The sequence below is a fragment of the Ictalurus furcatus genome, chromosome 10, assembly GCF_023375685.1.
Source record: "Ictalurus furcatus strain D&B chromosome 10, Billie_1.0, whole genome shotgun sequence".
Taxonomy (NCBI): domain Eukaryota; kingdom Metazoa; phylum Chordata; class Actinopteri; order Siluriformes; family Ictaluridae; genus Ictalurus; species Ictalurus furcatus.
In genome coordinates, this window is record NC_071264.1 from 9229607 (window position 1) to 9253617 (window position 24011).

At 38.4% G+C, this 24011-nt stretch overlaps 2 protein-coding genes across 2 annotated transcripts; one reads left to right on the plus strand and one right to left on the minus strand.

Moving 5' to 3' along the window:
• Positions 1-103: 103 nt before the first annotated feature.
• Positions 104-8384, minus strand: sgta (small glutamine rich tetratricopeptide repeat co-chaperone alpha). The gene is made up of 12 exons (XM_053634819.1): positions 8329-8384; positions 7259-7402; positions 7065-7168; positions 6646-6736; positions 6300-6399; positions 5751-5855; positions 4685-4823; positions 4528-4590; positions 3648-3685; positions 3345-3440; positions 3113-3232; positions 104-553 (listed from the first exon to the last, which is right to left on the minus strand). Exons 2-11 carry the CDS (start codon positions 7356-7358, stop codon positions 3124-3126), a joined length of 945 nt encoding a protein of 314 aa, XP_053490794.1. The 5' UTR covers positions 7359-7402; positions 8329-8384; the 3' UTR covers positions 104-553; positions 3113-3123.
• Positions 8385-11326: 2942 nt separating this feature from the next.
• Positions 11327-22997, plus strand: thop1 (thimet oligopeptidase 1). The gene is made up of 13 exons (XM_053635286.1): positions 11327-11413; positions 13629-13835; positions 14713-14861; positions 15996-16103; positions 16221-16323; positions 16438-16598; positions 18370-18505; positions 19365-19731; positions 20897-21098; positions 21207-21393; positions 21548-21676; positions 21787-21923; positions 22022-22997. The coding sequence occupies exons 1-13, from the start codon at positions 11401-11403 to the stop codon at positions 22181-22183; spliced, it is 2061 nt and encodes a 686-aa protein (XP_053491261.1). The 5' UTR covers positions 11327-11400; the 3' UTR covers positions 22184-22997.
• The last annotated feature ends 1014 nt before the right edge of the window (positions 22998-24011 follow it).

The window sequence follows — 24011 nt, forward strand, 5'->3', positions numbered from 1 at the left end:
AAAAAAAAAATTCACACGCCCAATAAAGACTATCATTATCGCCATCAATAAAAGCTGATCACAGCATGACCTCTTTTCACTCCTGTGAATCACAACAACCATATCCTACTTGAAATCTGAGGTTTAATTTCCATAAACAGTGTACATATCTTTTACAAACTCTTCCGCTCACAGGATGACAGATTGTTACTGCAGAATGGAAATCACTTTGTGTTGATCCAGTCCATGAAGCAGTGACACTTTTATGACAATCCATAGCATTATGCATTAGTTACACAGAAATGATGATAAACAAAAGGGTGATGCTTCTTTACATCCATACAGATTTTTAGCATCTATGTGGCCAGATATGACCTAAAAATTTTGGCTACATTGGTTTTCTTCAAAGACAGGCAATGCAGGGAGGGGGACGGCTGGACACGCATGCGCTCCTGGTGATGTCAAATTGGTTTAGTCCCTGGAGTTGTAAATATATCTTAAACAGATCTTATAAACAAGATAAAAAGAAAAAAGTGAGCCAGTCTTCTCCAAGTCCCTCATGATAATTCTTTACCTGTTGAGAGATAAAAGAAAAGAAGCAAAGAGATGTTTATGGAGGGCGAGTTTGCACCAAATAATATGCATTTAAAACTGAATAATTAAACATTGCATCATGTAACAAACATACATGTACTGTAGGCTTGCTTAACACGACGTATTTCAGTAATTATTTAAATCAATTACATTTGTGAGTTCCTCTAAAAGAAAATAGGAGATGAAATTCGTCTTAAAAATGAACGTCACTTTCTTCCATGAAAACAGAAGGTTTCGTGATTAATGACGTTTTTCATCCTTTAGTGTGTGATGAATACACTGAACAAAAATTTCCTCAGAAAAAAAATTAGTTTGTTCTTTAATGTTGATTATCTTCCATCAGCATCATTTATCTCCAAAATCTCATCATACATTTACTTCTAGCTTCCTAGAACCATGTTACCAACTTTGATGCACGCATGAATAAAATAAATAGTCAAAAATGTAAGTATATACACTTGACTTTTTATTAATAAATATTTGCAAAACTGATATTTGGGCTCTGTACTACTGCACAAGTTTAATTGCAGAATGTCAGCTTGTTTAAACCAATGCTGTGTAAACTATGGAGAAAACGCAGTCTTTTACACATTTTCACTTGCATTTTCACTTACTTAGTTTCAAATCCTTTGCCTAAGGCCTGCAAATCATAAACAGAGCCCGAATACCTTCCCTAATGGTCTTTAGTAAGTAGAACGTATGGTCATGGTCAGTTCAGGTTTCGGCTCTACGTATTTGTGCTGCTGCAAGGTGCAGTGCTATCTACAATCAGCAATGCGGACACACTTCAGAGTTCAGTTTACTCGCGTCATCTGCGGTCCACTACCGGTCAAAAGTTTAGAGACACTTGACTGACATGTTTGTCATGATCTTAAAAACCTTTTGATCTGAAGGTGTATGATTAAATGTTTGAAATCGGTGTTGTAGACAAAAATATAATTGTGCCGACATATTCATTTCTTTCATTAGAAAACTAACATTTTATTTATTTTTTAAATTTATTTTATTTTATTTTATTTTTTTTAAATGGATGACTCGGAGCTAAATATTCCGAAAAGCAGCCAATAAGAGTTCAGCGTAGGTGGGAAGTCCGTTAATACTGTTTAAAAAGCATCTCAGGGGAATTCCTCAAGAAATTGATTGAGAAAATGCCAAGAATACATTTCTGGAAATTCTAGGCAAAAAGGGAATCTACTTTGAAGATACTAAAATATTAAATTATTTAGATTTATTTTTGATTTTTTTTATCACAACATAATTCCCATAGTTCCATTTGTGTTAATCCAGAGTTTTAATGACTTATTCTAAAATGTGGAAAATAAAAATAAAGAATGAGTGTTTCTAAACTTTTGACCGGTAGTGTACATGCTCGACTTGTTTCACTGATGGAGGTGTTCTGTTTAGGCTCAAGGGCAGTTCCCTTTTCATTTGCATAGTTTCCTCATTCCATTACTCTAATACAGGTTAATCTGTCTAATCTGCCAAATGTTCCTAAGCACAGACCTTTAAAAGACTACTAAAAAAAACTGACAACCATTGTTTGTGAAATTTTCCAGTGATTTGCATCTTGTCACAAAATGTCTAATGGAAATGCTACATGTAGAATCGGCCTGACCAGAAAATATAACCAAACATGAAAAACGGATTTAAGCTTATACTAAGAGCAGTGTATAAAAAGAACTGAGATTCCTTTCCAGACCTGAGGATAGTAACATGTTTATTTAAATGTAAATGCAACTTGGAAGGTATGCCAGGGGAAGGAAAAAAACAACAACAACAACAACTTCTCTAAACACAAACGCTTGCGCTTGGAGTTCACCAGACACTACTAAAACTTTGACTGGAACCAGGTTCTATGATCAGATGAGATAAAAACTGCATTTTGCCAACAAACACCAACTGTTATGTCTCATGGAAGATCTGTGATGTGGGGCTGTTTCCCCTCCAAATTCCCTGCAAACCTTGTTAAGATACATAGCGCCATGGACTCCTTGAAGTACCAGGAGGTTTTAATAGAAAATCTGGCTGCCTTTGCCAAGAAGCGACAACTTAGTGTGGTTTGGTTGGATCTTCCAGCAGGACAATGATCCAAACCCACACAAAAATGGTGTCACGACTGAATCAAACCTTCCCAGTCCCCTGGCCTAAACTCAAATGAAAACCTGTAGTATGAGCTGAAGAGTAGCGTCCACAAGAGTCCACCTAGGACCCTGGAGGATGTAGAGAGATTCTGTATTGAGGAGGTTTTTTTTCACAATTCACATTATCTACTATAAGAGACTCAGTGCTTTTATGTTGCCAAAGTGAGGTTGCGCAAATTACTAAACTCAGCCGAGGGTGCCAATAATTGTGACAATTTTTTTACATTTTTATTTTATTCAAATAAATTTACCTCTATAACATACTTTCAGTGGGCAAGCCAGCTATTAACCCTTTTTAATAATTAATAATAATTTTTGCCAAGGATGCCAATCATTCTGGATCTGACTATATGCACTAATCCTACGGAAAAACCCACTTAATCAGAAATCAGTCTTACCGCTTCAAGTGTCATTGTTCTTCGTTACTTGCACTAGGGGGCCTGCTCCGGATTTGACTCCTTAACTGTTCGATGAGCTCAGGATTCTGCTGCTGCATTTGCTGTGCAAACTGCTGGCCACTGTACAAATAAAAAGAACCGTTTCACTAAATATAAAAACCCCATCTAACCATACATGAGCAATGTAGTGTGTTAGCTTAGAAAAGACTAAAAGTAGAAAAGTAAACTTTACGCTTGAATAAGGCCTGATATGTCGTTTGGAGGTCCTGCTGTTGGGGCTGCAGTGCCACCTGTAGGCCCATGAGCTCCAGACATCATTCCTGACACCCTGAAAGAGCGTTACAGAAATCAAAACCACATTCACATGTAAGCGTATAATAATAACACCAATTGTACTTGAAATATTGTAATCTATTCCAGCACAACCTTACGTAAATTCCTTAAGTATGTCTGTGCTATTATACTGATGATTATGTGTGCGTGTCGGTCGGTGGTCTGTTTAAAGATAAATTAACTGAATTAATATTATACTCACAGTTGTTGTACTTGTGGGTTATTCATCAGATTGGAAGCCTGAAAAAAGAAGAACCGCATCAGCATTTTTATCAATCTGCCCCATAGTTATACACTATATGGCCAAAAGTTTGTAGACACCAGAGCAGGTGAGGGAAACGGAGCGGTGTGACACTCGGCGCAATATTCGGCTCACGGCCCGAGCAAGGAGTTCCACTCACATACTCAAGTTCGCTCAAATCCCGATCGGACATGACGTTTCTCTGTAGTGTACTCGTTTCTGTTTGTAATACGTTGCTGGAATAAACGCCTCAATTACAGTAACAGAGACAATCATTATGATATTTGTGGGTGACATTCTGTTACAGGCTGTGCCTTTTATTCATTTATTTAATTATACAATTGCACAAAGTGCATTCTGGGTTGAACGAGCGACGCTGAGAGGTCTGAGCAAGCAGAGTCTTAAGAAAGGCTGCTCCACTCACATGTTCTGGTGGACACCTGACCGTCACACCTATGTGTGGTTCTTCCCCAAACGGTTGCCACAAAGTCTGAAGCACAAAACTGTACAGGATGTTGTTTTTTTTTGTTTGTTTTTTTTTCTTTCCCTTGTGCACAAAGCGAGCTCCATGAAGACATGGAAGAACACAAGAGCCCTGACCTCAACCCCACTGAACACCTTTTTGGATGAACTGGAACACCGATTGCACCCCATGACCAAATCCCCACAGTCACGCTCACGAAAAATCTGGAAAGCCTTCCTAAAAGATTGGAGGTTATTACAACAGCAAAGCAAGGACTAAATCTGGAACGGGATCTTTAAAGCACATTATGGGTGATTGGTCAGGTGTCCACAAACCTATGACCATATAGTGTAGTTCTCATTGAGGAAAAACACCCACCATGCTCATGAAGCCCGGATTACTGAGCAAACCAGCAAGGTCAACACCACCCATCCCGCCTGTCTGCAAGATAGAAATGTTCAAGACAGTGAATTTAACAGTCCTTTTGCAATCAGTTCCTAGTAATTGACTGCAATCTGCAGTAATGAGAACTCACTGGGCTCGGAGTTTCTTTCATTTTCTGCTCGGCGAGTTTCAAATTTGATTTGTACGTTTCGTTCTCAGGGTCCAGTTCCAGGGCTTTCTTGTAGTAGCCCACAGCCTCGGTGTGTTTATTCAAACTTGAAAGTGCCAGCCTATTTACAAGAAGAAAATGTAACGGATCTTATCTTAGTCAAGATCACATCAAGCAAATCTTCAATTCAGATGACGCGCAGATCCGAGGAATGAACTGCATCATAGAATTAATAAACCATATAAATACACAGATGCAGGTGACTGAAGATTAAAGAGAATTTATCTATGTACGCAAAGGAATTTAACATTATTACACTGGCACTCCCCTAAACAAGGGGTGTTTTGAAAACAACTCTTTGAACACGATGGTCACACTCCACATGCAGGAGGCAATCTTTTGCTAGTTAGTCTTCACTTTGATGCTTACACACTTCCTGCAAACTTTGTGGGTGTTGTTAAATGTAAATTTAGTAATTTATAGTTGATTGGCATTTATCAACATATGCACGTGAGTACGAAGAAAATTGGCGCTAACGAAACATTTGTAAATCTGGCAGGAATTTTTACTATGAAAAAATATTTACTCAAATTTACTAAAAGTATAAAAAGTAACTTTCACATTTTGGTCACTTATCAATTAATTCCCTTTTTCCATCATAAAAATGAAGCAAGGTTGCGATACAGAACTGTCAGCAAGTTTAAATTTTCTGCGTTTTTTTTTTTTCTTTCTTTTTCCAGAGACATCTGTGGGACATAAACTTTATTTTTTAAAGAAATTACTGGGAAAATATTACTGTGTAGATGTTAATCGATAGAATTGCCACAGATGATATGTCCGTGACTCACCGTAAAACCATAACAACCTTATCTGAATTGATTTAATACACAATTACAAAAGTGTAGTGTAGTTTACTAGAGGCGTGATTTGCATATCCCTTAGAATACTACAAAAGGCAAATATTGCAACAATTACTCAAAATAAAAAGGTGTGTGCAATAACATGTAGTTAATCATGTTTAGTCACTTCCAGTGACTTGTTGTCTTACCCCATTCGTCCATATGCTTTACTGTAGTTTGGATCAATTCCGATTGCACACTCACAATCTCGAACCGCTCCAGCGTAGTTACCGAGTTTGCTGTATGCAGCGGCTCTACGGACGACGAAACAAGCACAGTTTATAGAACAATCCCTCAAGGATTTTGCAATTTCAGAACACACAAATGAATACAAAATCTAGCCAAATCCACAATATTCAGTAGGGCCTGCAATTTTTACCGAAGAAAATTACTGAAGATTTTCTGAAAGGTCTCATTTACCAACAAACATCACTGTGAAAGTCTGTGCAAAATTTTCCCGCCAATTCAAGTAGTTTTCCACCAAAAAAAGCACAAAAAAACTCAGCAAGTTGCATAACAATTTTTAAAAACTAATTGTTCAAAAAGCCGCAGCAAACTCAAACATTTTTGGTCGCAATAATCACCAAAAAAAAAAACAACCTGTGAAATTCTTTATGGAATGATATACGGCATCTGTTCATATCCTGAACATAATTCAATTCATATCGATATTGGTTTGATGAAGCATGAGGCCTTACCTGTTGCAATAGTAAACTGCATTCTGTGGATTAATCTGAATGGCTTTTGAGTAGAATTCCACCGCTGCGCTGAAGTTTTCCACCTTCATTTGGTCATTACCTGTATTAAATATTTTTTTCCCATTATTATTCATAACCAGAATTGCACTAAAGTTACACTAAAGTTCTTTATTGGTATTCCATAATTGCTTTTAACAAAGCACGTGTTTATAACTAATACTTTTTCTTAACTTTTTCTGTATTGCTTTAATGCAAAACTCTTTAGTGCACAGTAAAAAAAAAAAAACAAACAATAAAAAAAACAAAAAAAAAAATTCAAACGTAACAACAGATGTTGTGTCCGTACCATCGCTTTTAAGTTGTTCTGCCTCTGCTAGCTGATCCTCCGTAGGGGGACTATTGGCTGAAGTGACTTTAACCTGAGGCGTATCTGCTACCTGCAAAATCACATACAAAACTCAAGCCATCGATTCACTTTAACAAAACTGGATTTCAAAAACCACATTGCAAAACGGCTCGGTGTACGCTATACGGCCAAAGGTTTGTGGACACCTTCTCATCACACCCGTATGGGCTCGTAGAACATCCCGTTCCAGATTTAGTCCCCACTTTGCCGTTATAATAACCCCCACTCATCTGGGAAGGCTTTCCACTAGATTTTGGCGCGGTGTGGATTTGTCCATTCAACCACAAGTGGTTGCATTAGCATGCAGGTGTGATCCTGGTCATGTGTCCACAGACTTTTAGCCATATAATGTATATTACCTTGACAGTTGCCGCTGCAAATAATTCAGGCAAGGTCTGAGAAACTGCTAAACTGTGGTCTTCGGTTGAGACACCAAACGCCGTCTCCAGACATTGGACAGCAACTGGAAAGCAGTTTCAAGAGCAATTACACATCAGCATTATAACCCGAATCTAAAAAAAGAAAAGAAACTTGCGCCTCTTTCAGTATGTACCTTCTAAACTTTCTTGAGCATCTGATGACAAGCCTCCAGACGTTAGCTGGTCGTGGAGGAACTGGATAATGGAGTAAGCAAGACGCTTTGTATCTGTCATTGTTGGTTAGAGGTTTGGACCTCTCCGGGTATTTATTGGGATAACTGAAAGACAAATAAAGGACAGATGACACTCATTAGAACAAGCTTGAATTAAAACCATCAAAGCTGTGTTGTCCTGAGACACACACGGCAGTACAGCGAATTATAATCCGGAGCGCAGTAGTGACCACACTGTTCCTGGAGATGTGATGAGTCGAATCATGGTCATCAACAAGCGTGTTTGATCAGCACTTATCACTCCCTGCGGCTTTAATCAAAGATAATCTTTGATCAAAGCCTTACTGAGCTGAAAAGGGTGTTTTGTAAACAGATTTTTAAAAATAATAATAATCTATACTCCACGCTGCTACAGACTTTAACTTTGACAGGTACCTGTGAGCTACATTACCATGTCCTCATGTCAAAGTGTGAAAACACAGCTACCATCTAGCTAATCTATGGCCGGCTAGCTAACTAATTAACAAATGACAAGGCCTGATTACGTTTAATACATTTGCACTGTTTGGGTGTGAGTAAGTGGATTATGCTGCTGCTGCTGCTGTGAGCGGACACCTCGAGTGAAGAGGTCTTAGAACATTCTGGTAAACACGCCTAGTTTTAATACTGTGTGACTGTGTGGCTAGGTCTCTGCAACAGATAAAAGCTACAAATCGGACGATATTGCGCTTTATATCTTGACGTTCAGATAAATGCTGCCAGCGTTATGAATCTAGCAAACCCGCCACAGCAGCACCTCCTTGTCAGGCGCCTAGCATTGTTTGCTAACCGGCTAGCGACCTTTATATCGTGACGTTCCGTTGTTAGCCGCGAATAAAACAAAGACTATTAACACTTCTAGGAAAAAAAAACTCAAGACGTAAAAAGAAAGTTTAAATATAACATACAATATTTTGTTTTACGGTTTTACAACTAAATTACACGTTCCAACGGCTAACAGAGTTTTCTAACGCTTAGACCACACTACTTACTAACGTCCCACTTCACGCGCTCCTCTCCGCTGGTTCGCTGTGCTGCTCGAGCTGGCCCGGCCGCACGTAGCCCCGCCCCCTCTCCAGCGAAACGTCATCACGCTTGGCCAACAACAGACTGGTGTATTACTGCCACCTCCTGCTACGGAGTGTTCACCAAGATGTTTCCTGAAAACAGCAGCGATTATTGCTTCAAGTCCCCATGAAACCAAAAATGGACGTTTTGTTTGCTTTTCGTACGAATATGTATATGTATAAGCTAGTGTGCTCCTAAAAACAATGTGAAAATTCGCAAAACTCTGATGACGTCATTCTGATCTTCAGTTTATCGTCAGATTTTCTGTCTAATCATAATCTAATGCTCTCTAGAATCTGAAGTGTCCCGCACCTAACATTAAAAAAGTTCATGGTACTAACTGTCAAGTATGGCCCAGGCCTGTCTGTGAGTAAGTTAAACGCTATTGGCCATTTAAAAAGGAGGAGGAGCCACTCTATGTGTCCCACCCTGACTTCCTGTTTCAATCGAAATTACGTCGACACATCGAATAAATGCTACGCATTTCAATGCACTTCACAGGGACTTTTAAATGTTTTTGGTCAAAATCCTGTCTCTATATTGATACAAGAATGTGAACACGTGATCATCACACCTGTATACTGCTAAAATAACCTCCAGTCTTCTGGGAAGGCTTTCCCCTAGATTTTAGAAAATGGCCGGAGTGTGGGGATTTGTGATCACTCAGCCACAAGAGTATTAGTGAAGTCAGGCTCTGATGTTGGGTGAAGAGGCCTGAAGTTTTATTCTTTATAAATGACACGTCAATGCAATACCATGAGGGCTCACTAGGGGGTACTGGAGGTCACGTCTCCTCCCTGGGTTGGATTATTATACCTTTTGTAATTCGTCTCATCAGACCATAACACATTTTTCCACATGATTTGGGGTGATTTATTTGGGCTTGGATGTTTTTTTTGTGAGAAAGGGCTTCCCGCTAGTCATCCTACCCCATAGCCCAGACATGTGAAGAATACGAGAGAGTGATCAGTACTTGTCAGATATTCCTGTAGCTCCTTTAATGTTGCTGTAGGTCTCTTGGCAGCCTCCCCATTTTCTCCACTTGTTGATAATGGCCTTTACAGGGTTCCAGGTGCATCTAATGTTTTGGAAATTTTTGTACCCCTCTCCTGATCGATTCCTTTCAACAGTGAAACCCGGTACAGGCGTTGTAACTCTTTATTTGGGGTTATTCAGAAAAAAAATGATTACAGCTGTATGATAATTACTTTTGAACATGAGATTGAATTTGAATGTGATTGGTTCATACTGAACACAGCCACACCCCCTATTATAAAAGGGTGTGCACACTTACGCAACAAGTTTATTGTAACACCCCCCTTCTCCTAAAATGTTTCTGATTGTTTTTCCTCACATGAAGTTCAAGTTATCTATAAGGGAAGCAGCATACAGTCCCCTCCAGGAGTATTGGCACAAGCCCAATTCTACTGTTTTTGCTATACAGTCAAGTGATCAAAAATATTGGAACAATATACTGATAAGTGTTTCTTGCTACCCAGGTGTGCCCTGTTACATTGATTGTTTAAATAATTAATAGCTCTGAATATCTACACTTGATTTGAGCCAGATTTTTGCCTGTGAAGACTGCATTTGTTGTAAAAAATAATAATAAATAAAATATAATAATAATAATAATAAAAAGTATAAACCAACATGGACACCAGAGAGCTGTTTATGGGAGAAAAGCAAGCCATTTTGAAGCTGAGAAAAGAGGGAAAATCAATCAGAGCCTTTGCATAAGCATTGAGCATAGCCAGCACAACAATTTGGAATGTCCTGAAAAAGAAAGAAACCACTGGTGTACTAACAACAGCAGTTGATGACAGAAACATTTAGTGTCACTAACCAACAATTAGTGACATCACCAACAACCTCCACAGGGCAGGGGTGAACGTATCACAATCCACCATTCGAAGAAGAAAAATAGAGGCCATACCACAAGATGCAAACCACTCATCAGCAGTAAGAATCAGAAAGCCAGATTGGAATTCGCAAAGAAATACAGAGATGAGCCACAAAAGATTAACCTCTACCAAAATGATGGAAAGGCCAAAATGTGGAGAAAGAAAGGATCTGCTCATGATCCAAAACATAATGCACCTAATATAATTGGAAGAACCATCATCATGCAGCAAGACAATGACCCAAAAAGCACTGCCAACCCAACAATGGACTTCATCAGGGGGAAAGTTTTAGACTTGCCAAGTCAATCACCAGACATTAACCCAAATGAGCAGCATTTCACTTCCTGAAGGGAGAAACCTCCTGAAACATACAACAGCTGAAAGAAGCTGCAGTACATGCCTGGAAAAACAACACAAAAGAAGAATGCAGAAGTTTGGTGATGTCAATGGGTCACCAGCTTGATGCAAGTAAGGGATATGTAGCCAGATGTTAAAGTTATTTACATTAGTTTACTTTAAGGCCATTTCTTCCTATACTTTTGCTCACCTAAAAAATCGCCTGGATTGGCACCAAAGGTGCCATGTTGTAAGTTAGTTAACACATCTAGATATAAATATGAGGAAATGAAAGCTGAAATTCAGATCTATCGTTTTATATTCATCTTTCGATCTCAAACCTAAATGTCTTAAGTGTTGAGCGAAAAAACAGAATTGTCCGTGCTGTTCCAGTATTTTCAGAGGGAGTGGAATACATACTGACAAATAAACAGTAGGCCAACATTAACAATGCAAATATATCACACACACACTGATAGCCTATAAATTGACATCTGTGTTGCATTTACAATATTTGCTTCTACTCTTATTATAAGCCTTGTATACTGCATTTCTTCATTTCCTATATGAGCACACTACGTAGAGTATAAAATAATTGCTTCCTCAGGACACCCAGTGCACTCTGTGTGATTGACGTGGACTTGGTCCAATCAGAGGGCTGGATTAGAGAGTGGGCGTGGCTTGCCGCTGTATTGAACTTGAGCACGTTGACAGTGTAGCATCTCAGGGTCGTTTAGCTTGCAAACCGTGTGAATAATGGCACCCACAGGTGAGTAATCCAGGTGGTGTTTCATTTGTATGCCTGATTGAGAATTATAGAAATAGTTCACGTTGGTCGGTGATGTGTGAATCACCACGATAGCAGCTGCAGAAGAGTTCAATGGAGCAGCCGGCGTGTCCGTGCAGTCATATCTATCACCTGCTACTGTGTTAAGCTGCTAGCTGCCAGCTGCTAGTTAGCTTAGCAACAGAGCAGTACAATACTGGTGCTGTGGAAACCGATAACGGGGCTTTATTAGTCCGGTTTAACCACACTACCAGCAGTTTGTGAGAAAATCTCACTTTACAATATCTGGCTAAAAATTTGGTAACATGTCAGTATCCAGTAAACACATTTCATAGCCAGTCTTCGTTATTTCTTTCTGCTGGTTGATATGTTAGCAGAGCGGCATGACACACGTCTCTCAGAGTGGGCTCTGTGCTTTTTATTCTTAATTTTGTTACACTAATGGATATCACAATCCTTCATTAATAAAGTTATTATATTTATTATTGCTATTATTACACTTTTTTTAACGTCTTGAATTGAATCCAAAGCTGAAAACCTCAGTAATGAGAAGGTCGGTTAAATCATGGCAGCTGTAGATAAGGTAAATAAATCTAGACTCCATGGAAAAGCTCCATGGCTCTCTGAAAACCAAAATGTATGTTACACACTGAAATAATGAGCTCAATATTTGAATAGCTTAAAAATCTGTGCTGAATTAAATTTATTAAAATAATATAGTTGTGCAGTCTCTGGCCTTGAGATTTTCAGACTGAATTCAGTATTATACTCATTATATTTTAGCAATATTTGACCATACGGTTTATTACTTTTAATATGTACAGTGCTGTGAAAGTGTTTGTTTCTGTGGGTATCTCGTGTATATAAGTGGTTTTAGATCTTCAAACACAGTTAAAAAAAGATATATATATATATATATATATATATATATATATATATATATATATATATATATATATATATATATATATATTTGACTGAAGCAAAAAAGTAATCCAACACCTATCACCAATGGAAAAAAAAAAAAAACAATTGCCCTCTTAAACTTAAAATCTGGTTGTGTCACCTTTAGCAGCAATATCTGCAACCAAACACTTCTGATAACAGGAGATTAGTCTTTCACTTACTTCTAGGACTAGGATTTACTCCTTTGCTTTGGATCATTGTCTTGCTGCATAATCCAGTTGGGTTTCAATTTACGGACTGAAGACCAGACATTCACCTTTGGGATTTTCTGGTAGAGAGCAGAATTTATGTTTCCCTCAATTATTGCAAGTTGCCCAGGCCCTGAAGCAGCAAAGCATCCCCACACCATCACACTTTCACCACCATGCTTGACTGTAGGTATGATGTTCTTTTTATGGAGTTCTGTGTTTGGTTTATGCCAGCAAATACATTTTCAAACAGGCCCAGTTGGTATTGGATAACTTTTTTGCTTCAGTCAATAACATTATCATTTAAAAACTGTGTTTTATGTTTACTCAGTTTGCCTTTTGTTTTATCGTAGATTTTGTTTTAATTTCTGAAACAATTTAGTATGAGATGTACACAAAAACAGAAGAAATCATCATGGGGCAAATACTTTTTCACAGCACTGTATATGTACTCCTTTTGTCTTGTATTAGGAGTATTTTAAGCACCTTGACATTTACACTGTATTTCAGCTGTTTAAATATATTTTATTTCCTGAGGTAGTTTTTATTTCCATTTCTTTTATAGACTTCTCAGAGACCTTCAGTTCCAGTTGGTTCTTAGATTATACTTTTCATTGAGTTTTTATTGTAAAAATATTCTTTCATAATCATGAAATCCTAATATCTATAGGCCTACTGAAGGAAAACAGTGAAACGTATATTGAAAGATCTGTGATGATTTTGGTGCTGTTGGTTGGTGCTGTATTTTTGTTATTCTTTTGTTATTGCAATGACCTTTAATAGCTGAAAAAAAATTCAAACTAAAGGGCTATCATTAAGAAACTAGCTTCTAAAAACAAAAGTGCATGAGCAGTCAGCATTAAAACCAAGAATTTCACAGCATTATTAATCTATTCAGTTAATTTTTTAATGAATTGATTGTTGTGAAGTTGACCGTTCTGTTTAGATTAATTTTTATGAAAGATGTTTTTAATTTCATGTTTTTTTGCTTCTTACTGCTGGTTAAATTGAAATAAATAAATATAAACAATTTTGTGATTCAGGTGAAGTGGTATTTGGTGACGGCGACCGAGTCTGTGCGGAAAACCGTCTGCGCTGGGATCTTAAACCAGCTCAGATTCACCAGCTCACAGATGAGATCATTGCAAAGACCAAGAAAGTGTACGACGACGTCGGGGCTTTGGACCTCACCAGTGTCAGTTATAAGAACACGCTGAAGGCCCTTGCTGATGTAGAGGTGGAGTACACGGGTAATCATTGAGGGTTTATTGCCTTTCCTATTGTCCTTGATGTATTTAACGCCTGCTTCTGTACACCATTACACTCGTGTTACCCGACATTAAAGACGCGCAGACGAACGTACGTTACAGTGCCTCCCGCCACACACTTACCATAACTAAACCTGCTCGCGATTTGGTTCTTAATGAAGCATTCGACATTCCGTGAAAATGAACCACGTTCAAGATTGAAACTCCAGTTTGAAAGGAAATCAGTTCACACGACAAGCTTGATTTAAAACAAAGTTACATATCAGGTATCTCAGTCACCATTGTAAATGGAAAAAGAAAAAAAGCTGATTCGGCAGGAGAGCTGTATGCAGCGGTAAACACCATTCAGCACTTTTTACATAAAGACTGGCTAACCGGCGCACACAGCAATGCAGAGGCGCGGCACGGTGTAAATCGTTGCATTTCAAACTACATCACAGTATTTTCTTTTAATGCCAAATTTCTAATTAATTACTTGTCTCCATTGTAGCAGTACAAGTGATAAACTAGAGGAAAGTGTTGTTATAAATAAACTTGTTAGGAAGGTTTAGCCTTAAGCCCACAGCCTTCAGTAGGTTTTTCCAAGCAATAAAGAAATACTGTCTTATCTCATTTGTGGCTGTTTATTTTTTTTAGGTGTGCCATAGGTCAGCAAATAAGACACACCAAATCAAATAGTGTTGGTTTTTTGTGTGTGTGTGAGAGACTTTATCAGTACCAGTAAATCATAACATCCATGATGTAATGGCTTCGGATTTCCTTTTTCAAGATGTAACATTGGATCCTTTGACGAGACATTAAACGTGTCACTGTGTGGGATGACCCACATGTCCGGTTCTTTTTTTTTTTTTCTTTTCAGTCCAGCGGAACATGTTGGATTTCCCTCAGCACGTGTCCCCGTGTAAGGACGTGCGCACGGCCAGCACCGACGCCGACAAGAAGCTGTCGGAGTTCGATGTAGAGATGAGCATGAGGGAGGACGTGTACCAGAGGATTGTTGCTCTTCAGGTTGGTTCTCGGAGTCTCCGGTGTTGTAGTCCATGGATTTGGCTAATGGAGTTCGGAAATGAATTACTTCACATGGCTGTTTTTAGCTTCGGGGGAAAATCCAGTGCAGTGGTTCTAATATCTTGGATGAAGCAAGTTCATTTGAAATGGTTTTAATCACGTGATCTGATTGATCATAAGCTGCAGTCGAGCACCAAAGTTTGTTTAGTCATTCCAAACAAAGACAAAGTTAATTTAATACAGCAAGACAATTTGTGCCTTAGGGTTTGTACATGTTTCTACGTTAACAGTGAATGTTCAGTAAAGGAAAATACACGACGGTGCATGATGTTACAGAAAAATAATCACCACGATGCACTGTGATGTCAATACTATTTGGTGTGTCATTCCTTTTAAAGCACATTGGTTCTCCAATAGCTAGAAATTTAAATTTATTTAAGAACAACACATTGTACTTTCTATTCATTTATGTATAATTTCATGGCACGTCTGCAGTTAATATTCCTAATATTTTCCATATGAAACTGCACAAATTGTACCGGAGATACTATTTTAACTTTTTTTTTTGTCACATCAAATATTGACTTGGTTTCATTTACTACTGTTTAATGCTCTTTATGGTATTTTTTTTTTAAATGTAGAAACCTTTTGATTTCGTTATTTTGAAGGCATCTTTGTTCTACAGCATTTCTTTGCATGTGCCTAAAGCTCTTGCACAGTACTGTGTGTGTGTATTTATATATATATATATATATATATATATATATATATATATATATATATATATATATATATATATATATATATATATATGTATATCTCTTTATTGCTCACACATGTGTTACGGCACATTCTTTTCTTTGCATACCCCAGCATGTCAGGGAGCTGGTGTCAGAGCGCAGGGTCAGGCATGATACAGTGCCCCTAGAGCCTTAACCGCCAAGCCATCACTGCCCCCGTGTGTTTGTGTGTGTGTCTCTGTGTGGGACTTGTATTTTATGTCCATTATTAAAATCAGGTCAATTGAAAATTCCTCCCCTATTTGAAAACTATGGGGTGTGCAATCTTTTTGCCCTTAATTGTGAACAACATGACGATGGAAATTCATTTCACATGCAACTTCCATTTTCTCAGGAGAAACTACAGGATGAAAGTCTTACCCCCGAGGCTAAGAGATACATGGAGAGACTAATCACATTGGGAAAAAGAAATGGGCTCCATCTTCCTAAGGAGACACAAGAGGTCTGATATTACGACATCAGTAATCCTCTAAATGCGTTTCTTACTACTTAAACGAGTCGTAAAAGAAAACCAGCGTAGCAAATGTATCGCCTAAAGGGATTGTATTTCCTGTAACAGGAGATCAAGAAGATCAAGAAGAAGCTGAGCACTCTGTCTATTGATTTCAGCAAGCATTTGAACGAGGATACCACTAATCTCTGTTTCACCCGGGAGGAGCTGGGTGCGTGTGGAACTCCATAACAGTGAAAATGCTTTTTTTTTTTTAAGTTCTTTAATAACAAACTGCTACTATTGCAACATGCTTAACTATAGCAGGTACTGTCTTTTATTATAGGTGGCCTTCCTGAAGATTTCCTCAACTCCTTAGAGAAGGATGAGACAGGAAAGCTGAAACTCACCCTCAAATACCCTCACTATTTCCCCACCATGAAGAAATGCTACGTCCCAGAGACACGCAGGAAATTGGAGGAAGCTTTCAATTCTCGGTGTAAAGAGGTGGGAATTCGGTTACTTTACTGCTCATCAGTGGCCGTATTCACAAAGAATCTTAAGGCTACAAGTAACTCCTAACCAGCTGATTTAAGAGAAAGACATACAAATGATGGCTTATTAAAAGTGTTACTACACAAAAACAAAAATCAAAATGGCCACGTGAAAAGTTCGTTTCTTTAGGATGTTGTTTGCAAAGCCATAGATACACTTTGCTATAGTCTGCTACATAAGAGCTGTGAAAACTGATATATTAATACTTATTTACTTTTTGTTTGTGTATTGGGATTTCATTTATGATTTTATTGCATGTAGTGTTTTTAAAAAATATATTACTCTGCCCCCACGCCACCAGTACCTCCCAGGATTTTGTAATTTTTGCAATCCCAGAAATTAAGGCAAAATAAAGGAAACTCCGCAGTATTTGGAGGAGCTTGCAATTTTTCATAATTACCGCAGATTTTCCACAGATTCGAGCCAAGACGTATCATGTGACGTCATCGCAACACACGTTCAACCGTGCAAAACAATTTCCTGCAATTGCAATTTTGTCAAATCAAGTAGTTCTCCACAAAACAAAAGCACAGAAGACTCAAATTGCTTAGCAAATTAAAAAAAAAAAGCCGCTACGAAGTCGAGCATTTTTGGCTGCAACAATCACCAAAAAACTGTGCGAAATCCTGTAAGCACTTCCCCACTCTTTGGACAGTAAGAACTTTGTTAGCAATATATAAAGTTATAAGTGATGTATCATTTTTATGGATTATTAAAGCAACTACTAAAAGAGAGGGAGGAAAAAAAGAGAAGGAAAGAAAAGGAGAAAAAACCAAAGAAGAAAATTGTCAGTGTATGTGTGTACATCGACAAAACAAAATGTTGACAGCAAAACAGGGAAAAACGTTCATGAATCATGCCATCATCCAGAGTAATGGAGCTGACCCTAACCTTCCTGTTATTTTAAGAATTCTACATTATAAGTTTTTATGGCAAAACCAAATCTTAAGAGAACCACTGAAGGTTCTCTTAGGCTTTCTGTGAATACAACCCCAGAGTTCTGTTAACGCTTTTAACACGAGTCTTGTCTTGGATTTAAAATACATTAGAGATCAACCGATATTGTTTTTTTTGTTTTGTTTTGTTTTTTTTATAACCGATACCAATTATTTGCATGTTTGTGTCCGATAACCGATATGCAGAACTGATATTTATTTATTGTTTTACTTCTTTTTTTGACCCAGTGATAACACCACTGAACTGAACAAACTGTTTTATTTATAACATTTTTTGTCAATTTCACTTCCCCCTTGCATACAATAAAAAAACATTCTTATTTATACACCAGTAAATAGAGGGTTCTGAAGAGTGCAAAAAATGCACTGTTATTAAAGTGTTTTTATTTTAAATAAAAGCTTCTATGAGGTAAAGAAACTGGTAAAACAAATAAATCACATAAAAATGATTCTAACAAATCTAAAAATAAATAAATGAATAAATAAATAAATAACCAGATGCAGTGCTGCAGTGGTGGTCATGCACGAAATTCTCAAAACACCCACAAGATGGCGCCAGTTATCTGTATCCGATATTAGAAAACCGATATCCAACTATGGAAAAATGCTTAAATATCGGGGAAAATATCTTAAACCAATTATCAGTCGATCTCTACATTAAAGCTTATTCATGTGTTTTTAATTGATATACGCTGATAGACAGATCACCAATGGTTTTACATAAACAACAACAAACATTCTGTCTTTAATATGCACTTTGTTCACAGGAGAACTCTGCCATCCTGAAAGAGCTGGTGGAGTTACGCTCTCAGAAAAGCGCTCTGCTGGGTTTTAGCACTCATGCCGACTTTGTGCTGGAAATGAACATGTCCAAATCTTCAAAAAAGGTTGCTACATTTCTCGGTAGGGATGCACAATCCATCATACTTGAAACCATGATTGCATTTCGGGCTTCCTCGGTTAATAAAACTTAATCAGCTGCAATATTAGTGAGACTAGATAAAGTTAGCTAACTTGCCAACATCGCTAAAAGTAGCAAAGCTATTAGTATTTCAGTAACAAGTTAGAAATTTTGCTACTTTTCAGTCAAGTAGCATGCGCATGAATTCAACCATAGCATCCGAGCCAAAGCACCTCATTTACATACACCACGATGTCGGATGTCCGTCCACCTTTTTTTAAAAATTTTTTTTTTTTTTTAGCTGTTTAGCTTTCTACTAACTTACAGTTTAGCTTATAAGTATCTGGCATTAGATTTAACTTTTTATTGACTCTCCCACATTACAGCTGAAGCTTCCTGTTCATATGTTGAAAATGCCTATTTCGATGCATATTGTGATAGCAATAATGTATTCAACACCCAGATTTTTGACAATTTAATATTTAAAAGATTTACTCAGTCGACCAATGGACAGTACCTAAACGTATCATTTACAATATAAAATGTTGATTTAAAATTAGAAACTGTTACCCTGCAAAACCTATTTAAATTAATGTGATTTTAATATTAAAGCAAAAAAAGTAATGATTTAGTTCAGTTTTAAGCAAATTAAGAAGGTTTTTAATTTGAGGAATGTTCATACCTATTTGTATCTTGGTAATCACGTTTTCTTGTTTTACCACTAAATGGAGAACATTTATGATTAAGCGCATAAATTCGGAATTCACTTCATATCTATTTATGTGCCTGTTTGTGTTGCTCTAATTCTAAATGCTCGAATGAATTTTGAAGACTCAACTCTCTCCAAACTCTTTTCATCAGAGGAGCTGGGCTGTAAGCTGAAGCCACTGGGCGAGGAGGAGCGGGCAGTCATCAAAACGCTGAAGGAGAAGGAGTGTGAGAAGAGGAAGTTGCCCATCAGTAACGAGGTTCATGCCTGGGACATGCGCTATTACATGACCCAGGTGGAGGAGACTCAGTATGCCGTGGACCAGAACCAGCTGAAGGAGTATTTCCCCATGGAGGTGGTGACCCAAGGGCTTCTCGACATCTACCAGGATCTGCTGAACCTCTCCTTCCAGCAGGTGGAGGGTGCCCCCGTGTGGCACGATGATGTCACCCTGTACTGCGTTAAGGACCGTACGTCTGGTCAGGTGGTGGGCCAGTTCTACCTGGACCTTTTCCCCAGGTATGATTTTACAATTGCTTTATGGGAACTTTTGAGATAAGTGCATGGATATGGATATACAGTATGTTTCTCATGCTTGTTTATCTTATCGATTTTTTTTATTGTATAGCAAGGGTCTTCAGTCTTATCTAGAAAGGGCCGGGGAGGCTCCAGGCTTTCGTTCCAACCGAGCAGGAGCCACATCTGCTTTCACTTGTTTAATCGGTTCACCTTAGTCTCCAATCAGCTATCAAGTGTGCCTCCAGTTTGGCTGTAATGAAAGCTTGCAGCCACGCCAGCCCTTTATAAGATTGAAGACCCCTGTTGTACAATATATGCATTTGGCCTTATACATACCATGTATAAACTTCAGTCACAAATTTCTCTTCACAAATAGCTAATAAATGCACGGACTAAATGATAAATGTGTGGTGGTCTGGGAAAAACCTTTACTTGGTGAAATTTTGACATTTATTTTTTTACTATATATTGTTCTGAAAACGATATGCTTTCCCAAACTGAAACGCGCCCATTCAGTCTCCACTGCAGCACAAGTGGATATCTTGACAGCCGGTAACTGATTAGACTGGTGTTTTGTTTTTTTTTCTTTTGGCCTGTTTCACTATGGCATGTAGCCAACCAACTACTTGTTCAAAGCGTGGCATCCACTGTGTGAGGAAATCACTTAGCGAGCAAAGTTTTAGATATTTCTAGGCATCTTACCTGCACCTGCCTCCTTACCCAGCATGATCTCTGCAGGAACATGGAAAAGTAAACAAAATAATTAATATTTCATAAGTCATATTTATGATTTCTTAAAGTTGACGTGTCAGTGTATAGGCAGAAAACCCCTATTTTGCCGCCCTAATAAAAATAAAAAGTTTTACCTGTTTAACAGAATTCAGTTCACAGTGATATTAAAAGGATTTTCCCAGTCTGCCAATTCTTCTTTTCATACCAGAACTTTTGCTTTTGAATAATGTCCTTTTTAATGTGCTTGTTGTATTATAACAAAGTCATTATTGGCTAAAAGATTGTAGTCTGTAACATCAGCATGCGACTGTATAACACTGATTCTAACACCACTTAATTACCGTCACTGTTTATTCTATTATTCAGAGTGATAATTGATTCATGGCAGCTTAATTGAAATTAATAGCCAATTGTTCCTTCCTTCCTCCCTCAGAGAGGGGAAGTACGGGCATGCCGCCTGCTTTGGCTTGCAGCCTGGTTGTCTGCTGCCTGATGGCACTAGACAGATGGCCGTGGCAGCCATGGTGGCCAACTTCAGCAAACCGACAGCTGATGCTCCCTCCTTGCTGCAGCACGATGAGGTTGAGACCTACTTCCACGAGTTTGGCCACGTCATGCACCAGCTTTGTGCACAGGTGTTAATTCAAGCTTAATCTCTCCTTTTTGTTGTTATTATTCGCTCATTAACATTTCGTTCTGGAAAAAAAAAAAATCCTGAATGTTCTGCTGGTGTGCGTTTCCAGTCAGAGTTTGCCATGTTCAGCGGAACTCATGTGGAAAGGGACTTTGTGGAGGCTCCTTCTCAGATGCTGGAGAACTGGGTGTGGGAAAAGGAGCCGTTACAGCGAATGTCCAAGCATTACAAGACTGACAGTCCAATCCCAGAGGAACTTCTGGATAAACTGATCAAGTCCAGGCTCGCTAATGCCGGTAATAGCATCCTCTCCTAAGCATAGCCTGACCTAAACCGAGCTTGTGTATGCTTTTGGGCTAGTTTTATATTTACTGACACTGCAACATTTACAACCCATCCGTATGCAGTGTTTTGTTGGCAAACAATCTCACGTTCTTTATATCTCTTCAGGTCTGTTCAACCTGAGGCAGATAGTGCTCGCTAAAGTGGATCAAGCCCTTCACACAAAAACGGGAGTGGATCCAGCAGAGGAGTACGCCAAGCTGTGTCAGGAAATCCTGGGAATTCCAGCCACACCAGGTGAAACCCTTTAACACTACATGCCTCTGTGAAGAAAAGTTCTTTTTGTCTTTCAGCTTAATTTGATGACAATGAGCCACCAGTTTAAGACACAAACAATTTCTCTTCAGGTACAAACATGCCAGCCACATTTGGCCACCTAGCAGGTGGATATGATGCTCAGTATTATGGTTATCTCTGGAGCGAGGTCTTTTCCATGGACATGTTCTATGCCCGCTTCAAGCAGGAGGGTATCATGAACCCTAAGGTCAGTGAAACGTCCTGTATTTGCAACCTTGAACTGACCTGTTTAAGTAAGTAAATATCTAGAGGTATGAATAATGACACATTTGCTATGGCTTTCAGGTGGGTCTGGACTATAGGAATTGTATTCTGAAGCCTGGAGGTTCAGAGGATGCAGCCGACATGCTGAAGAAGTTCTTGGGAAGAGAGCCCAAGCAAGACGCATTCCTCTTGAGTAAAGGATTGTCGGTGGAGCTGGAGCCAGGCGCGCCTTGTGCTTGTTGACAAGTTACTATTACAATAGTGTTACCGGTGCTCTGGTAAACGTTAATACACACAGGCATTTCAAGACTGATTTCTGACAAATCAACATCCTGAAATTTCTATTTAATCATCACAGGCTATCCTGAGCACCATTATTGCTTTTTGGATCTAAACCTGTTTATTCTTTTTTATTTTGCACTCTGGTGCAAAAGAAGTAAAGAAACCGTTACCCAAACAGATCTAACAACCTCAGGTCACATGCTCCTTCATAATGAAAGACTCACGTCTGCAAATCTGTTTAATGAATTTTACTTTCTATAATAAAAAATGAACACAGTCAACAATGTAGTGTGTTCTCATGAATGTTATTAGCTAGGGCTGGGAATTTAGGCCCACTGGGATTCAATGCAATTTCGGTCCAGAGTGCTATGATGTAATTATAAAACAAATCACAATGCATTTCTATTCTATAAATGATGGCTTGTTGTTTTAATTTTAAAGTATAAAGCACAATTAGGTATTTTTGCGCCACTATGTGTAACACTGAGTTTTCAACAACAGCGTAGGAATGCAAATGATAATTACCTGGTAATTCACTTTGCCCTTTCTGAATTATAGGGAAGCTTCGCCACATGCTTGAGAGTTCTCTGTTGAGCAGGAACAGCAGTAGACTTTTTCCTCCAACTCCCAATGGAAACCTGCGTTGTGTTGTATTCCTGAAATACTTTATCTTGGCATGACGGCACCTGCACGACATGCCTGTTTCTAGTTCTATTTGCCCTTTTAATGAATAAAATCCACAACGTGTCCACACAGTTGTGTTTTCAGCAGAGGATGTAGGTCTGAGTTTGTCCATCTTTTAAATCTGCTAGTTTCTAACATACAAATAGTGCACTTGCTAGCTTACACCTTAACATTTCACCACCCAATAGGTGTGATGTGATGAAAAATTACATTTTCAAATGATTTTTATGCCTCTCCCTGTAAACTGTGGAGCATTATGTATGATTTTGGGTCGTCTGTCACTCCATCCGCCTTTGCGTCCATCTAAGATTCTCATTTGCATGATGTTTCGAGAGCGAGTGGTTGAATGCTTGCAGGATTTACATGGAATTATTGTATCAAGCAGATGAACTGATTAGATTTTGGAATTGGTCCAAACAGGGTGAAAATAACAGCCCTATATATAATAACAGGCTATGAAATGTCTGAAAAAGTTCCTTCAATAGCTTCCTTCATGTTTGAAGTATAATTTAAGGGTATTTGATGCATTACAGTTAGTAACAACTAGCAATTGGTATGAAGTTCTACAGTTGCAATCAAAATTATTCAACCCCCATTGCGAATCAGGTTTGTCCAAATTTACAGACTTTCATCTGTTTGCAATGAACAAATCAAACAAAAGCAACTGAAATAGTTCAACACAGCGAATGCTTCAAGTGGTTTCCCCAAATTCAACTGAAAATGCAACTTATAATGATTTTCTCCAGTTTCAAAGTTATTCAACCCCCTGAATAGAATCCCTCACAACAGCACGAATATGCAAAACAGCTGTTGTCTCAAGCACACCTGATGCAACTAATCAAGGGTTTCATTAGTTGCAGATGTGCTTGAGCTGGAACACATGAAATACCTGAACTGGCAGAAAGGGCCAGAAAAAGGAAGCTATCAACGGCTGCAGCCAGATTTCTGAGAAGGCAAGTTGTGAAAAACCCTCGAGTGACTGCAAAAGACCTGCAGCAAGACTTGGTGGCAACAGGCACTGAGGTTTCAGTGAGCACAGTAAGGCGCGTACTAAACGCAGAAGGTTTACATGCCAGAACTCCAAGACATATACCACTACTGACCC

Coding starts and splice junctions, on each gene's coding strand:
- sgta (XM_053634819.1), bottom strand. CDS start 7,358: ATGACAGATACAAAGCGTCTTGCTTACTCCATTATCCAGTTCCTCCAC. Junction 6,737..7,064: donor TTGCAGCGGCAACTGTCAAG/GTAATATACATT, acceptor GTGATTTTGCAG/GTAGCAGATACGCCTCAGGT. Junction 3,233..3,344: donor ATATCAGGCCTTATTCAAGC/GTAAAGTTTACT, acceptor TTATTTGTACAG/TGGCCAGCAGTTTGCACAGC.
- thop1 (XM_053635286.1), top strand. Junction 16,324..16,437: donor TTTCACCCGGGAGGAGCTGG/GTGCGTGTGGAA, acceptor CTTTTATTATAG/GTGGCCTTCCTGAAGATTTC. Junction 16,599..18,369: donor TCAATTCTCGGTGTAAAGAG/GTGGGAATTCGG, acceptor CTTTGTTCACAG/GAGAACTCTGCCATCCTGAA.